Source organism: Solea senegalensis, linkage group LG12 (assembly GCF_019176455.1).
Source record: "Solea senegalensis isolate Sse05_10M linkage group LG12, IFAPA_SoseM_1, whole genome shotgun sequence".
In the NCBI taxonomy this organism is placed as follows: Eukaryota; Metazoa; Chordata; class Actinopteri; order Pleuronectiformes; family Soleidae; genus Solea; species Solea senegalensis.
In genome coordinates this window covers 23,637,696-23,655,584 of record NC_058032.1, presented here as the reverse complement: position 1 = coordinate 23,655,584, position 17,889 = coordinate 23,637,696, and the positions used below count along the sequence as shown (strand labels likewise).

General features: G+C 41.6%; 3 protein-coding genes across 3 annotated transcripts; all 3 read left to right on the top strand.

Moving 5' to 3' along the window:
• The first annotated feature begins 359 nt into the window (after positions 1-359).
• Positions 360-10,817, top strand: srp72 (signal recognition particle 72). The gene is made up of 20 exons (XM_044039988.1): positions 360-474; positions 998-1,114; positions 2,529-2,649; positions 2,922-3,042; positions 3,595-3,738; positions 3,838-3,949; positions 4,031-4,062; positions 4,371-4,495; positions 4,679-4,736; positions 5,247-5,378; positions 5,474-5,602; positions 5,714-5,786; positions 5,907-5,971; positions 6,205-6,300; positions 6,415-6,518; positions 6,671-6,748; positions 6,875-7,012; positions 7,108-7,151; positions 7,714-7,873; positions 8,560-10,817. The coding sequence occupies exons 1-20, from the start codon at positions 375-377 to the stop codon at positions 8,738-8,740; spliced, it is 2,130 nt and encodes a 709-aa protein (XP_043895923.1). The 5' UTR covers positions 360-374; the 3' UTR covers positions 8,741-10,817.
• A 585-nt stretch (positions 10,818-11,402) lies between these two features.
• Positions 11,403-12,755, top strand: LOC122778274 (snRNA-activating protein complex subunit 1-like). The gene has a single exon (XM_044039989.1). It carries the CDS (start codon positions 11,506-11,508, stop codon positions 12,616-12,618), a length of 1,113 nt encoding a protein of 370 aa, XP_043895924.1. The 5' UTR covers positions 11,403-11,505; the 3' UTR covers positions 12,619-12,755.
• A 433-nt stretch (positions 12,756-13,188) lies between these two features.
• Positions 13,189-17,223, top strand: arl9 (ADP-ribosylation factor-like 9). The gene is made up of 4 exons (XM_044039990.1): positions 13,189-13,709; positions 14,722-14,899; positions 14,975-15,150; positions 15,757-17,223. The coding sequence occupies exons 1-4, from the start codon at positions 13,359-13,361 to the stop codon at positions 15,931-15,933; spliced, it is 882 nt and encodes a 293-aa protein (XP_043895925.1). The 5' UTR covers positions 13,189-13,358; the 3' UTR covers positions 15,934-17,223.
• The last annotated feature ends 666 nt before the right edge of the window (positions 17,224-17,889 follow it).

Below are 17,889 nucleotides of genomic sequence, written 5' to 3'. Positions count from 1 at the left end.
ATCGCTCACGACATTCCTGTTGTGACTTTGAAATATCTTAACTTTTTTTTCTACCTTTGATCTGCAAATTGGAGTGCTGGTGTGGAGTTTTCCACACCTACCTTTCCGTGGAATTCCGTCTTACACTTTTGCGGCACCGTGCTGCGTTTTAATTGGACCATGAAAGCAGCATTTGCCTGCGTCATCGCTCAATTAAAAATACGATAATTTCAACATGCCAATTATTATGTATTAATTTTCAACCGCATTGTCCACTTGGGGGTCGCGGGGGCAACTAGAGACAGTCCCAAGGGACATGAATTCACCCTCATATTCTCACCTGTGGTCAGTTAGTCCAATTCCAACCTGCATGTCTTTTTTCGGGTTGTGGGAGGATGCCAGAGAACCCGGACAGAATCCACAAACACGCGGGACAAACATGCAAACTCTACAGGATAAGACCCTCAGCAGAAGTATCTACAACTACACGTACAGGTGAGATAGTGTACATGTCAAATTATAAATAGAGAACACGATATGGACGGAATGATTCATGTTTGGTTTATTTTAGTCAAATCGTTCACCCACAAGGCTAAATGTATGACATTTAAAACAGCAATATTTACGTGCTTTTTGAAATCAAATTCAAAACTTTTATTTAAATAATTTCATTTAAATTATTTTATATTGTTGTAAATTGTGTTTCCATATTTGTTTGTGCCGAATTGTCGTATCGAAAAATGTTATCACAGAATGCTCAAATGCCTTACAGTGTTCTAAATGAGAAGTTTAAATAAATACATAAAAAAAAAGCATGACAAATTCTAACCGGGTTTCGAAACCGGTGCTCCTCTAATTGTGAGGCAACAATGCTAGCCATCATCTCACCGTGTGACCATCCATTTTTATGAACACTGAAATCATTTTACCAATATTCGGGTTTTGTAGTATTTTGATTTTATTTTGTGTTTATTCTCACTGATCCGGATGTGAACCTATGCTACTTCCGCTTATCCAGGAGCCCATTCGGCCAAGATGGCGAGCGGAGGAGTGTCCGTGGCTTCGCTGTGGACCGAAGTGAACCGCTGCGGGCAAAATGGAGACTTCACGAGAGCCCTGAAAGCTTTGTCAAAAAGTAGGAAACAATTCTTGTCAACTTTACTCCGAAAAATGACCAACGGGAGCGGTTAAAAGGCGAACAGACTGCGCGTGTCTCCGGTGTGCGGGTGTCGCAGGGCCAGCTGTTAGCGTGTGGCTATGCTAGCGGCTGTTCGACAGCGTCTTGCCACATTTTTACACACGTCGGCGAAGCTTTAATGACCAAACTGCTGCTTACAGACGAGCACCTAACTGACGTGACGCCACATATAGAATATTGTTGCATGTGATCGATGTGTTATAAAAAATTGATTTGGTGCCACACAGCTGTGCCGTTCTTTTCCAATCACTGACGTGTCCCTAGCATGACAGCTTGCTAAATTCTCATGGTTGGCAGCTGATCGGCTTTCAGTCAGCTGCAGTAACAGCTATACTTCTCCTTTAAGGAAATATGTATCACGATACTAAGCAATAGTGATTTAATAGGCTGAACACTCTTTCACAACACACTTTCATGTTTGTGAGCTCTTGTATGGGTAATCTCGAAAAAAGGAGTATTCGTCTTCTTTTTCGTCTAGACCAGTTGCCTCCAACCTTGAGTAACAGAAGAGCAATTTTTCACCCGTCTCCACTCAGTAGAGCTGCAACTAACGATTATTTTCATAATCCATTAATCTGTCCATTATTTTCAAATAAATGTTGATCTGTGTTGTCAAACCTGGAAATAATGAGGTTCTCAAATGTCTTGTTCACAAACCAAAATGATTCACTTTTAATGATTTCTTTGTTATATGGAGCAAAGAAATGAAGAAAATATTCACATTTAAGGAGCTAAACCAATCAGAAATCTTGTTTTAATCATGAAAAAAAGCTTATGTTTAATGGTCTAGACCCTTGGTTCTCAAATTGGTTTGGTAGGGGTGGGTCAAAACATTGATTTGGTGATATATCGTAGTCCTTCCTTGTGCTATGCGTTAATCGATACACCAGAAAAAATATTGATATTTTAAATGACCACGTTAGAGGGGAACTTTCTTAATCCCTTAATATGAGGTGAAAAGGCTTTACGTATCTTAATGTCCGAAAACAGCGATGAATCGTCACCAAATTTCTCATGGACACCTCTAGTCATGCCCACTTTCACCAAGTGGAAACCCCAATATTATTGATACTGTCTGCTTTTTCAGAGAAAATGCTTAACGTAGCTTAAAGATCCACAGATACCCCATACTATTGGGGTTTTGCCTTTGAGGTGAACGTGGACATAACTTGAAATGTCCGTGAGAAATTTTGTGGTGATTGATGGCTGTTTTCAGACATTATGCATTCCCCAAGTCTGATTCCCAACAAAATGTGCGAAACCTACAGAATTGTATTTTGTTTTTTTAATGTACAGTATTTCTGCCCAGCAGATTTTCAACAATGTGTGTGTGTTCTCTCTTCTTTCATAGTTTTGCATGAAAACAGAGAAGATGTGACGGCTCTTCAGTGTAAAATAGTTTGCCATGTCCAGAATGGCAGCTTCAAGGAGGCCCTGAATGTCATGAACACTCATTCAAAAGTGCTCGGCAGGTAAATTACAAGCTGTTATTTTTAACATCTACCCTCTGCTAAGTCTCGTAATGGTTATTTTAAAATGACAGACCTGTATTAAATTCTGCTATTAATATAATCTTGTTGCATACCCTACAGTCAAATGGGTTGAATACAGACGTGGACATGTTGTTAGTATTCCTGCATGCCTTAAGTTTGTGATACAGTAGAGTAAACCAATAAAAGTGTGAAAAAGCTTTGTTCCCATTGAAATACATATATATATAATTTATTTATTTTCCTTCCATCAGTGATGTTGTGTTTGAGAAGGCGTACTGCGAGTACAGACTGAACAGAGTGGAAAGTGCCCTGAAGACCATTGAAAGTGCCCCAGAGCAAACGGACAAGCTAAAGGAGCTTTACGGTCAAGTGGTAAGGATCTTTGATGAGTAACCAAATTATTATAGAGCTTTGGCGCATTATGAGTTTGCTCACAGTGCCATGTTGGCAGGGAAAATCTCCGGGGAAAAAGGGCACCAGTGCCACTTTGAAGCTGTGAGTGTTCGTCAAGTGCTTCAGATCCACAGAGATTGAGCAATACATCAGACAACCTGACAATAAAAGCATGAATAAAAAAATAAGAAGATATTTAATTAGTAATAAAATAAACAAATAAAATAAATGCTTTGTTAAAGTCGGTGTGTTTTAAAATAAAGTAATGCATTACATATACACAGTTTAACATCAGTAAGAAGTGTAAAAATGCGTGTTTTATAGCAGTGATCCACCTCTGCTGTCCTAAGATCATTCCCTGCAAAAATAGCAAGACTTTGGTTGCGTGGCATCAGCTACCTGAGCTCTATATCACTGTATGCAAGTGTTAAAAATCACCGAAATACATGATGTATTGTTTCCATTCATCCGTTATCAGATAACACAGAGACGTCAGCTGACAGGATTTGTTTCTGTCTTGTCATTTCACAGTTGTACAGACTCGAGCGCTACAACGAGTGCAAGTCTGTCTACACAGACCTGATCAGGAACTCTCAGGATGAGTACGAGGAGGAGAGGAAAACCAACCTGGCTGCTGTGGTGGCAGCGATGAGTCAGTGGGAGAAGGCTCCACTGGTAAAAACTGCACAAAGAATCATGCTTAATAGAATTGATATTCATCAAACCTGGCCTCATGTTTGAAGATTGTAATCCCTCCACACTTTCTCACTGCAGGAAGATCTAGGTCTCCCAGATTCAACATATGAGTTGTGTTACAACACTTCATGCGCTCTCATTGGCCAAGGACAACTGACGGAAGCCTTTAATAAATTACGCCAGGCAGAAGGTGAGTCCCAGTCGTGCTCCTGTTTTTATCAAGTCATTTTTGGGGTCATTTGTTGGTAACTTCTACTTTTCCTCTCTTCAGAGCTCTGCAGATTGTCACTGGCAGATGATTCAGTAAGTGTTAGCTTTTTTGAAGAAGATTGTCATCATTGATTTAGGCACGTCCATTTTTGTGGAACCCCATTTAATATGATAAAGTCTTTGGAGGAATTGATCTTGTCAGGTCATTAATTTAATTTGATTCAAACTCTAGAGGTGTCAATAAAGGTATTAATCCTGTCATCAATCTGGCCACTAAAATTCTCTTAAAGATTTAGATTGGAAATAGGTATTACTGAAATGATCTCAGGAAAGCAGATAAGAGAAAAACACTGACATTCACACTGATCAAGGATAATCCGTGTCATCCCTTTGTTCTTCAGGATGTAACTGAAGAGGACATTGAGTCGGAGTTGGCCGTCATCCACTCTCAGATGGCGTACGTCATGCAGTTGCAAGGTCGCACAGATGAGGCGCTGCAGCTCTATAACCAGGTCATCAAACTCAAGTAAGGCAGACGTTTATAGCGTCAAACCTTTTCCCTAAAGAGATAATGGAATCACAAATGAGACAATAATAAGGGCTGAATTGCATTACAGTTTAAAGTGTGTCTTGGATACGAAGGGGAAAGTGTCAACAGGCATCAAAATGACTTTCTGTATTTGTAAGCGAGTGTTTGATTCACTTTCAGGCCGTCAGATGTGGGGCTTCTTGCTGTGACTGCCAACAACATCATCACGATAAACAAGGTAAGTGGGTGGAAAGCTCGCCAACAATTACCGTACTTCTACTCACCTAATTAGATCAAAACATGAGTTTCTCATCTGGTCTATGCTTCTATTTTCGACCACTTTATTTATGTTGAATTCCTTTTTTGTGCCCCATATATTGATCCACACTGCAGTAGCAAAGATAACACGTTGCACACACATATCCAGTGTGAAACCGGTTTCACAGATGTTAACAAGTCATTTCTGTGAGAGCATTGGAGCTGGAGATAAGCCAGACAGTTGAGTTTAGAGCAAAAACTTTTTATTTTCTTGCTTCATTCTGTTTTTGAATGAATTAAAGGCTATATTTTCAAGTGATTAATTAGTTTTTTAGTCTTAAAAATAGTGATAAAGTCTCGTCTCATGAGCAGAGCTGACTGTCTTCTCACACGACAACAAACTGGAAATTCACAATAAACCCCATTACTTCATTCTCAGCTGAACACTGCCAAGCCAATAAAACTTTTGTGGGTTGTTTTTTTCCCTCAGGACCAAAACGTCTTTGACTCAAAGAAAAAAGTGAAGCTCACGAATGCTGAAGGTGTCGAATACAAGCTGGCGAAGAAGCAGCTGCAGACCATCGACTTGAACAAAGCTCTGCTGGCCATGTACACAAATCAGGTTCGATGATAGGAGAGAAGCCAGCGTTGCAGTGATGGTTGATTCTTCCCCGAATGCCACCTTGATGTATTTACATTGCTGCTTGTGATTTCCAGGCTGACCAGTGCAGGAAACTGTCATCCAGTCTTCAATCTCAGAACCCAGGTCACCCACGACCTGTCCTCATCCAGGTCGCTCAGCTGTGCAGGGAGAAGCAACACAGCAGAGCCATTGAGCTGCTTCAGGTAGGAAAGTGCAGTCGACCGTCGGGGGAACGTGAACATTTCCTGTCATAATTACGCTTTATAATAACTACTGGTGACACCGTGCTGACATTGGGTTCCTGTGTTTTCCAGCAATTCTCAGAACAGCATCCAGAGAGTGCGTCTGGCATCAAACTCACGATGGCACAACTCTATTTAATACAAGGTACTGACATGTTTTAACAAGAAATGTCTTCAGATTCCCTCTACTCATTTTAGCCCTTGATATACTTTGATTTTTGTTACAGTGGCTGATGAACTGATGACGAACCTTTTTGTTTTTCAGCTCATGTAACAAAAGCCTGTGATGTTCTGAGATCCATTGAAGAGTTCAAGCACAAACCAGGGATGGTAAGTGGTTTTACACAAGTGCTCTGCTGTAACGTCTGAGGAAAACAAACCCCTGAAACTGTGTTATTAGTTGGATGGAGAGACCCCTGGTGGCAGGAATAACATACTGTGGGTTTACATTTTCAGTGTTAAGTATAAAGATGTTTGTGACCCTGTAGCATCAGTAAATTGTCTGCAGCTCTCACATATGTCCAGACGTTGCTTCTGTCTGAACTGTGCGTTTGCCTCCTCAGGTTTCAGCTCTGGTAACAATGTACTCCCACGAAGAAGACATCGACGGTGCCATCGATGTCTTCAAACAAGCTATTGAACACTATCAGTCTGAACAGGTATGTGTAATGTTGACTTTATACTACAAGCCAAACACCACGTGTTAGTTCCTGGTCTCCTGGAACATGTTTCCACTGCTTAATGTTCTTTTTCTTTTGTTTCCCTCTGCGTAGCCCGGATCTGCTACACATTTGGCTCTTGTACGAGAAGCTGCCAACTTCAAACTGAAGTACGGGCGGAAAAAGGAAGCTATTAGTGATCTGGAGCAGCTGTGGAAGTGAGTCACCGCTCTGTCAAACAGTCCCAACACGCGTGCAGGATTTAGGACGAAAAGAAAATGCATGATGTGCTGCTTGAAGGAGCGGCTGGTTTTGCTTCTTGATATTACAGCATGCTTAATAATGGAATTATTGACCTATTTTTAAACAGGCGAAACACCAAGGACGTCCACACACTGGCACAACTTATCTCAGCTTACTCTCTCGTGGACACAAATAAAGCCAAATCGTATCCTTTTTAATGTTTGCTGTTTATTTTCTAAGTTGATGAACAGGTTTTTATTTTCCTCCTTGATTTATCGTTGTAAGATATCACAAGGTTATGCAGAAATGATTCCTTAGCGTTCCTCTTCAGCCTCAGCAAACACCTACCTTCTGCAGACACCATGTCCTTCAACGTGGACGTGGACGAGCTGGAAAACTCGCACGGAGCCACGTACGTTAGGAAAAAAGCTGCTAAAGTCACGGGAGAGAATCTGCCTAAAGAACAAGGGTAACGACGCCGTTCATCTCTGCCTCATCAGCTTTATGATCATTTTTTAAATGAATCGTCATCATTTTTACTCTTTTCTTTTTTTTTTCAAACAGCCAAGGTGAGATCGAGATCAAGAAGAAGAAGAAGAAAAAGAAAGGTAAATGTCATTTACTCACCTTAGAGTCAAACACTGGCTAAAATGCAATCACATTTCAAATTACAATCAGGCTAATAGTGTTTAACTGTATCAAAGTCCATGTTAGTGTGAAAGTGAAGCATTTTGAAGTAAACCGGAATGTTGATTTAGCCTTAGATATAATATGTTTATTTACTTACTATTACTATTATATATTTACTTGTTTTATTTTCTTAGCAAATCAAAGGCAAAGCTTAAAAAAAACAATCATCCTTTATGGCTGCAACTAACAACTTTCTCGATTAATTGATTAGTTGTTAAGTCAGAAAATGCTGAAAAATGTTCACCAGTGTGTAATATGGCACAAAGAAACCAGAAAATTCACGTTTAAGAAGCAGAAAAATCTGAGAATCGTTTCAATTATTAAAAAAAGACAGGACTAGATACATTTCTGACTCATGGATTATTATCTTAAGCTTTGTTTACTCTTGATCTTTTCTGTATGTAGTTAATCATGACAGAGTACAGACACCAGCTGAGCCGAATGTTGCCGCTCACTGATGCCTCTTCATCTTCCTTTTAGGCAAACTACCCAAGAACTACGACTCTAAAGTGACCCCCGACCCCGAGAGGTGGCTGCCCATGAAGGAGCGTACCTACTACAGAGGCAAGAAGAAAGGAAAGAAGAAGGAGCAGATCGGAAAAGGCACACAGGGAGCGACGGCAGGAGCCTCATCTGAGCTGTGAGTAAACTCCACAGTCCTGTGCATGTGCTCGTCACCTGTGGGGAAGGAGAGATTGTCTGTCTCCAATTTCCTGTAATTGAAAATCTGATAATTCATTCCTCTAATGGAGGAAAAGGAGGCGAGATTGTCCTTTGTATGTTTCGCTGCCAATGAATCCTCGGGAGTTTTCCAGCTGCTGTGCAGGAGAAACTGCACGTGTGAATAAGAAATGACTCAGTCTCACCCCAAGGAAAGGATTATCTTAATCTCTTTAACACCAGGTGGTGTTAAGTTTGTTTTTAAAATGCTAAAAAAGCCTTTCAGTTTGTAAGATATTTAATCCATTTTCAAAAGAATTGAGATTTGGCTGGTGCTGTGTTGACTGGAATATCAGTCTGCAAACAGGCTTCTATTGGACAATAATAATAAAACAATATGTGCCGTACCTTAGTTACCCACATCCTCGGCTGCTTTAAGCGGATGAAGAGTTCCAAGCGGTCTCGGACTGCGTTCACACTGACCCAAACGAACCGTACGAGGGATTAAAGCAAAAAGCACCAGGTTCAATTTAACCACACTTATAGACCTAAATAGGATAAAGTGGTAGACAATGACACAACCATGATTGTGAGAAAAAAGTATTTCATCTGGGTCTTTGAAGACTATCTCTGACTGGATTCTGGTTCTCTCTTCTTTTTTTCCAGGGATGCCAGTAAGACGGCCAGCAGCCCGCCTACCTCCCCCAGACCAGGCTCTGCGTCTGGCTCGTCTGCAGCCGCTGGGAGCAGCGTGGCCCCGCCGCGGCAGCAGAAACCGGCTTCATCGGGGGCCACTCGCAAGAAGGCACCAGCGAAGAAGAAGAAGGGAGGGAAAGGAGGCTGGTAGTCAGTGGGAAGCAACATGTGAGGCAGAGCAACATCATCATGAGAACATAAACTCTTTTTTTTTTTTTATGTTTCAGTGTTAATTTTAGTTTTGTTGTCGCCATTCATTTAAATTTGTAAACCCAAAATCTCCCCTTGAACTTTTTAAAGGACAGTTTGAATAAATCTTAAAACTGCTCTTCACAAGCTTATGATTTCTTAGAACGACGGGTTTTGAAGTTACGGCCGTAGAGGCGAGAGGAAATTACTTCATTTAAGAGACACATTTCAAGTTCTGGTTAAGTAGATGGCTTTGAATCCTAATGAACCCTGGCTTCCATTTTAACGCAGAAGCCTTCAGAGATTAAAATTCCAATCTTCATCCATCCATTTGCTTGTCCCATTCACCCTTACGGTCTCAGTTGAAACTAAACCCAAAATATGCGGAAAAAGAACGCACTCCACACAGAGTTGCCGATTTTAATCAGGATTCCAACCAGGAATCGCCGCACCACCCTGCTTCTGCTTTTCCAACTTCATCCAGGAGAAAATGAATCATGTCACATTTTACCCGGCGCATTAAGAAACGCAGATCTCCACTGTTTACTGCAGCCTCATGCAAGAGCTGGTCTCTCCTGGACAGTCACAGATGGAGAACATGCGAGTCTGAGCTTCTTCATAATTGTACAGGCTTCAGACGTTCACCGTCATATGTACCTGCGCGCTCTGTGTCCGTGGAGAGCCGCTCCACATTTCTCGTACTTCAATGAGCGTTTGCGTCAAGTCTCTACTTTTCTACACATGACGACTAAATCTCACATTCCATTCCAGTAACTGATTTCTCATAAAATTGTCCTCAGCTGTGTCTCCTTGTATTCTCTGAGCACTGTGTTGTACACCCGTGGATACCAGTGGACTTCCTCACATAGTCTCGAGCAGGTTTATCGTCATATCTGTTGCGTCTTCTGACTGAAAACAAGAGTGCGTCCACCATCTGGAGTGGAGATGGGTTGTGCTGCAGGGAAAGCACACGTGCAGACATGGAAAGAATGACCCTGTCCTTGAAGTGCTATATCTATAAATGACTGAGATGGAGTGACATCTAATGGTGAGACTGCGGAATGCAACCGTTTCACTCACCACTCCTTCCCAGAAAAAGCAGCAGGGGGGAACTACGGTGGCCTTCGCATACCAGAAAGAAACGAATCCTTTTTAACATCATTTGCAGCGTAAGCTCCTGCATCAAAAAAGCAAAAGGCACGGTCATAACTTTTAGTACATATAAAAACCTAACTTTTTACATTTGTTTCTGGTAGTGCATTCAATTTCTGCCAATAAACCCTCCGGAATGTTACATACTGGACCTTTAAGCTGCTACACCAACATTAGCACCTTTCCTGAAAAGAGTTTAGAATGAACTTCTCCAGCTGAGCTTTAGAAGATGTTTGGTCACTTTTTCACACTTAACTATCAGACGAAGCTGTGTTTTCATCAAACACAGCAATCATATCACTGTGTGCTTTTTTTTTAATCATTAGCTGTGTTTATGTTGAAAAATGCATATTTTTCTACTAGCCACACACACTTCTCTGCTTTTAAAGTTCTACAGTAGCATTTCACATTTTGTGATCACACTGTACGTCATGTTCCTACGCCGCTGTGTTAAACCTGTGATTTTGAGAAAGAATCGAGCTCATCGTGACGCAGTTAAAACTCATCGGTCACTTTAATAACCTTTCAGGACAACTGCTGCGTTTGTGATGTGACTAAAAAGTTCAGTTTTGGGAGATTTTGTCTCAAATCTTTCTCTGGATGAAGTAGTTTGGACGTCACACTTTGTTTTGTCTATACTGCGTCTCTTTTTAAAACTGTCCCTGTACTTTCAATATGCTGACCCGCGACCTCTGGATGCATTGTTGAAGAATATTTATTTTTTGAATCCCTGTGTTGGTCTAAATCCGAGAGCGAGAGAGACTTTAAATTGTTGATTTCACCGTCAGATGATTGAGTGCATGTTTTAGGAAACGAGGACAAAGACTATTTTGGCCAAACTCGTGTCCCGTTTTGTTAAGTCTTAATAAAAACCTTGACAACAGCGACACAAGACTTTGTGTGTTTCTTACTTTTAACTGTATTTATGTAGCCCAAGCTAAAGATGTGTGTTTATAATATTAACATAGATAGTATTATTGATTTCAGCTGAATTCATAAATTAGTTAGTAACATTTTGGGGTTTCATAAATAGGGGAAATGCAACGATTTCCAATTAGTACAAATAATGTGAAATACTCATTGAATAATTTTAAGCTTTTAAAATATAATAAAATAGTTTTAAAAAAAAGCAGTAAAATAAGAGTTGCTTTTTAAGAAATGTAAAGGTCCAGCTGATTTTCACTCAGAACTGTTTGACGCGAATATTATTATTTCATTAAACAAGTTAAAATCTGTTAAAATCTGCTGAGATATCTTATTTGTTTTGAATTATATTTGTTTATTTAACACTGTAACAAAAGAAAAATATGAGGAAAATCGTACTGTATAGTATGAGTCACGGTGCTTAAAAACAATGAAAATCAGAATAACATTCAACAGGAAAAAACTGTTAACACACATTGCACATTGGCTAATTGACATATTTAAACCCCACCCACTCGTAGACTCAGCTCTCGCCTGATTGGCTCACAGCGAGCCTCACCTGCATTGACTTTCCACTCCTCTGGGATTGTGAGGAGCAGTGTTTGCAGGGTTGAACTTGAAGCCTCGTGTTTGCTTGTCGTGGCGGACGCGATGCCTCGCATGCGGCCCATTTACTCAGAATTGTTCTACGACCCCCTGACAGAAGATGTGGAGGAACTTCTCGCGCGGTTCCAGCGCGCTGACTCCGTGAGATACCAGCTGTTTTCATCCATTTGGAAGGAGATGGGCTTCTCGGACATCTTCATAGGTGAAATGAGCATAAGTGAGATGAAGAGGTTCAGCAGAGTGGCTCTGGCCACAGCCTTGAAGTACTTCATGCCGCCGTACAGCTACCAAATCAGAGTCGGAGGCCTGTATTTGTTGTTTGGTTTTTATCACACACAGCTCGTAATACCACCTGTAAAGATTCGACTCGCTCTGAAGGACTGGGACCCAGTTCAGAAGTTCTTGAAAGAGTCAGTGGACGCAGGCCACTACGACGTGGTTTACATCTATCGGAAGCTTGTCTCGGGTAAAGCCTTTCACTACGTCGCCATGCCACATTTCCTCACTTACGATAAGCAGAGAAAACCAAAGGTGGAGCCCGTGTGTGCGGAGTTTCTGAGCAGAACCACTGCAGTGCCGGACCTCCTCTCCTCTGACATCGTGGAGGAGCTGACCAACATCCAGGACAAGTATGAGAACCTGAAGGAGGCCACAGGGGAGGTCAGCTGCCACGTCACCATGACCCACCGAGATGTCGCGTCTCGCCTCATTGACTGCATGTCAGAGTTCATCAAATGGCAGCAGAGGGTTTTCCCCCAGAACAGCAAGGACAAGAACACTCAAGATGAAGCGGAGAAACCAGGTGTGGAGGAGTCCAACAAAAACAGCAGCAGCAGCAGCAGCAGGGCCAGACTCCTCTCCTCCATCAAGAGCAAGAGCTACAGCAACTTCCAAGAGGCATCCAGGTCCCGCAGGCACCGCCAGCCTGAGCCGGTGGACTCGTCCAGCTCAGGAGCAGAGCAACTTCAGGAGTTTGCGGTTGTCAAAAGGAAGGGGAGGCCTCCATCTCTGCGAGCCCGCATCACAGAGAGCCTCAGGGTGGTGCAGGAGAAGGACAATCTCCAGACCTGGCTCCTGAGTGCTCCTGAGGGACAGGAGAAGATCCCAGTGAAGAGGATCAACCAGCCTCTACCGTACAGAGCAAGACAGGATGGGTGACATTCAGGGTTTATTGAAGTTCAGGCACTTTTAATTTGATACGGAGTTGAATTTGAGTTGATTTGTTTGAATTATGTGTGTTTAGTTACTGCGTTGACAGTATTTGACTATTTAATTTGTGAATAAATGCACTGGTCTGCTTGTAATTCTGTCTCACATTTATTATTCTTACTTCCAAATGCCTATATATTTGAGTTGGACTCAAATGTTTCAAACCTAAAGATTTGTTTTTACCTCCTTCCTTTGGATTACACATACACACATCACAGTTTTAAGAGGGGGATCATCGTCCCAGTGAAAAAGTTTTCAATATCCCTGCCCACTAAAATAGAAAATATTTTTTATTATTGATTATAAACATATACCTGTAATGTATTATATAATATTACCCTTTATAGTATTTAAGGCCTTTAATTTAGTTTTAAGGAGAAGAGATCCAAATCACACGTAAGAAAAGCGACAGAGACCCGGTAAGAACTCAGATCATTATTGTGAGTTGCAGTGACATCTGGCGGTCAAACTGTGGCACTGCATCAACAAAGAGGCGCTCACTTTATCCCGGAAGTACGCTTTGAAGAAGTTCCTCGTGAACTTCCTGTGTGCGCTTTAATCCACTTGTTGAGCAGAAGAAGAAGAAGCGCGAGAGGAGGCGAACATTAAAGTTCAGACTTTTAAACACGCTTATATAAAAATAATGCCCGTGTAACTGGGGTTTAAAGTGAAGCCGCCAGCTGAGCACCATGGTCGGTTTGAGAGAAACCGGTTTCCTCGGCGCCTCCGTCGCTCTGGCGGCAGGAGTCGCTTATCTTATCTGGAATTACGCGTCCTCCTCCGGGCAGAAGAAGACGGGGAGCCGGCGGTCCGGAGAGAACGACACGAGTCCCACACGAAAAGAAGATAATAGGAGGAAAAAAGAGGAAGAAGAGAAGAGAGTCGTAGAGGAGGAGGAAGAGATAACCGAGCAGACTGCCGTTGTAACTGCTGCTACTGCTGCTGTTACTGCTGCTCCTCCTGCTGAAGCTGTTACTGCTGCTCCTCCTGCTCCTGCTGCTGCTGCTGTTACTGCGACTAAAGAACCTACACGGACACAGGTAAACGGTGTTTTTACTGTACTGAAGGTGGTGAGAGGGAGAGAGATAGAAACAGAGACCTGTTGGACCTGCTAACAGGGGCGGGTTGTTGTCCAATGCGGCCAACGGCTCTGTCATGAAACCCCCACCCCACCATTTTGTGGCTGTTATGATGCAGTCGGAATTTCTGAGTTCCTAGTTGGAAGTTTTAACTGGAACACGCCCCCTGAGGTCGGATTTCCAAAGCCCACCCCACACTAGAGTATACTTGGCCGGATTTCGGTCTGATCTGGCTCTTCCGAGTTTTCTGCGTTTTCTGATTTTAGGCTGATTTGAACTGTTTCTTGTAGAAGCCAACGTTGGTTCTGTCTTTTTTCGTGACTTCATCAAATATCAGCACAAAACATCACACACACACAACAGCTATTAACTGACGACGCCAACAGCCTGTTTACATTCTGAAGTCACGTTAAATCACTTGAGTTTAAGCGAGATCCCAAATCCCTGGAATCTCCTCCCTAAATTTGTTTGATTAAATGCCATGTGTATGGTCCTGCCTCTTGGATCGCCTAGTCTGTGCTTTCTCAGGGTTAAAACATTGGAAAGCGGTTGTGTCTGTGGTCTCTCACGTCCACAAAGTGTCAGAAACCTCCACACAAACCGAAATGAATTTGTGTTTGAATGATTTCCTTTTCTTATTTGGAGCCAAGAAACCAGAAACTCCACATTTGAGAAGCTAAAAACTCAGAGAACTTGTTTTAATTATTACGAAATTGGAAAAAGATGACAAGAATTATGTACAGTCTGCGTTGAAAACTGGACGTTTGGGCAGATTTGTCCTCACAACGTAGGCAAAAGTTTATCGTCCCTGCTCTGTTAAGTACCTGCAAACTGGTTTAGCTAAGCATTTTTCCCCCGTTAATGAAACTGTCGTTTACATCATGTTAAGTCAGAGTATTGCTTTTGATATGTTTATAATCCTCGTGAAACAACACCCAGCTCTAATCTGCTTAATCTTTGTTTTTTGCTGCAGTCCCAGCATGTGCAGCCGAGGGGGACCCAGGTTCTGGTTCTGGGTCTGGAAGGAGCCGGTAAATCCAGTCTGCTGCACTGTCTGGCCACGGGCAGCCTGGAGCTGGACCTACAGCCGACGCAGGGCCTCAACGCCGTCTCCATCAACAGAGAGGACATGCACCTCGAGTTACTAGAAAGTAAGTGTGGACTTCTGAGCTCAAAAACACCTGCGACACAAAGATGGTGAACGTGGTGTTTTCTGTGTTTGTCAGTCGGAGGTAAAGAGGAGCTGAGGCCGTACTGGCAGAAATACATGTCCAGGGCTCTTCTGCTCGTCTTTGTGGTCGACTCGTCCGATGCGCAGCTCTTCCCGGTTGCTAAGGGACATCTCCACGAGCTGTTGGCCTCTGACCCCTGCCTGCCTTTAATGGTGCTGGCCAACAAGCAGGTGAGCGTGACAATAAAAACACTCCACATTATTCCCGACAAAAGCCTGCCAGCCTCTTATCCTCAAATAGCCTGGTTCAGTTTTTTCAAATGGGCTTCAATTAACAGTCATTATAGGAATAATGTTTTATTTAATAACTTCTATGGCTGCAACTAACGGTTGTTTTCGTAATCGATTCATTTTTTGGTTATTTTCTTGAATAATCGAGTTTCCTAAACCTGGAAATAATAATGATGACACTTAAGTCTGAGCTGTGGAGCAAAGAAAATATTCACATGGAAGAAGCTGAAAAATCAAATCAAAATTATCTAAATGAATTAAGCAATCGATTGATGAATGAATAATCGCTGCAGGCCTAATTATTTGTATTAAAAAAGCCAGAAAAAGCGCATAAGATAACAAAAACAAACAAAAATAGTGCAAAAAAAGAAGGAAAATGGTCTAATTTGCTTAATTAATAAAGAAAACTAAATTTTCTCACTCGATTCATTAGAAATGAACATTTTCATTGAGAAATATTTTTGGATAGCGTTGTTGTTGAACACTGTGTTAATAACGCTGACGTTCAGTCCAACACAAAACGAGTTTTCTTCCTCGTGTTTCCAGGATCTGCCGGGCGCCTGCAGCATCACCGACCTCCACGACGCGCTGTCCCTGTCCGAGGCCGGAGACCGCAAGATCTTCCTCATCGGTGCCCACCTGAAAAAGGGGGAGGCGGAGCTTAGCTCAGGTGTTCAGGATGCTCGCGAACTGATCATGCAGATGGTTTGTGAGGGCAGATAAATCCCTGGTTACAGTCCATTACATGTTTTTTTTTTTTTTCACTTTAATCCTGTGTTTTCTTTGCACTTTATTGTTGTCATCGGCAGTTTGGTAAAAAAAAAAAATTATATTTGTGAGAAAATTTTACAGTTGGGGATTAAAGAACAAAAAATGTATTTAATTTTTGCCCCTTTTCATGATATTTAGACAATTATCATGTTACTTTTCAATCTTAAAGTCTTAATGTCAATAAGTGATGATATCTGTGAACCTGTTAGCCGCTTTATCACCAGCAAAGTACTAACCTTTTAATCACAGCACACTTTATAATCTATAATATCTTTATAATCTGGACTGATACTGATCCGCAGAATACGTAATACCTCGAGAAAAGACCTGAATCTGCTCAAGATCTTCATGAGATCTTCAACCTCAGATCCTAATTGAGGTCGGGTCATACTGTACGCGTCCGCAGAGGTACGTTATGGTCTGTGCGACTTAAATTTTGTCATATACGGACATTTTGATCCAAAGTCGCTGAGAGCAGCTTTAAGGGAAAAAAGCAGGTGTTTAAACCAGTGGGACTTTGATTGTGACAGGAAACACTACTTTATCATGTCGATTGTTTTATTGTGAGTGTTGGTTTACGGCTTTAATAAGAGTTCATAACGTGTTTTGATACGTTTTTCATACCCTTGATATTTGATGTCATTTATTTTTCTACTTGGTAGAAATTCAGTGTCTGTAAAGTTGTGGGACGAAGCTTTCATGTGAACACTTTTTCTGAATTATGTTAAAATGTGAAAGAGCATTTTCTTCTCAACATTGTCTAAAGCCAAAACCAGTTCCATTTTAAAGTATTATGTGAAAACAATCCCTCACAGTCTTACTGTCCAATTATAATTTAGACCGTTACAGTTTTTTTGTTTGTAAACTCCCACACCAAATTCCACAGAGAAAACCAGCGATTTTACATCACAGCACACAGGAGTTGTTGATCCACTGCTGCCTCCATCACAAAGTTCAAATGAGTTGTTTTTGTGAATTCTGTGTTTGAAATCCTTCATTTGGATTAACGTCAGTGACACAAACTGACCAGAGGTGGCAGCAGTAGAGCAGCAGCTCCTGTGTCCCCGAGAGCTAAAAACGCTGTCTTTCTCAATGGACTATGGTGTGTAAGAATGCAAACTTTAGGTTCCGTTATTATATTATTTGAAGGTGTGCTGAACCATGTGGCCAGAGGGAAACACGTTTTCAAGCTTTGTACTGTAAATACAGTTTTTCACATTTAAATAAAAATGTCTCCAGTCAGCGGTTGTGTTGTTTTCCTTTGTGTTTGTCTGTATCTATCAGAACAGTCCAATAATTGACCGTGTTGTCACTCAGTCCGCACACATTCACTGTACGTCTGATTAACATGCACTCGGCAGCCGTAGCAGTCTGTCCTGACCTCATCGTATCACTTTCAAAGCGCTGTCTTCGGAAGTCTTGAGATGCCCGGATGGGTGTTTTAAACGACGCAGACTCCAGTTTCAAGGAGTCCTCGGGTGCAGCGTTGGTTACTAGGGACTCCTGGCTCCATAGCAACAGCAGGAGATTAGTGTGACACTTGTCTGCCCAGAAGCATCGCAGCAGGTCAGGATGGAGTCTGACAGACGAGGTAAATTTCACACTTCTCGTGTCATAATGTGGTCTTAATATTTCCATTCTCTTCATGTGTTGATTTTTTTTTTTTTTTAAATTTCAGCAAGTGTCCAGTCCAGTTTCGGTCCGTCACACAGGTGAAGTCAATCAAGCTTCTTATATTTTCAGATACAGACACTGTAAGTGAGTTAGTGTAATGTAAGGTTAGTGTAAAAATAAGATTTTCTTTGTGAACAAATTCAAGGAAAAATCAGTGTAACAAAGGAGAAGAGGTATTTCACATCTGTGCAACTGCTTTAGGAGTTCTATTTATTTCTGTTTTAGTTTATATCT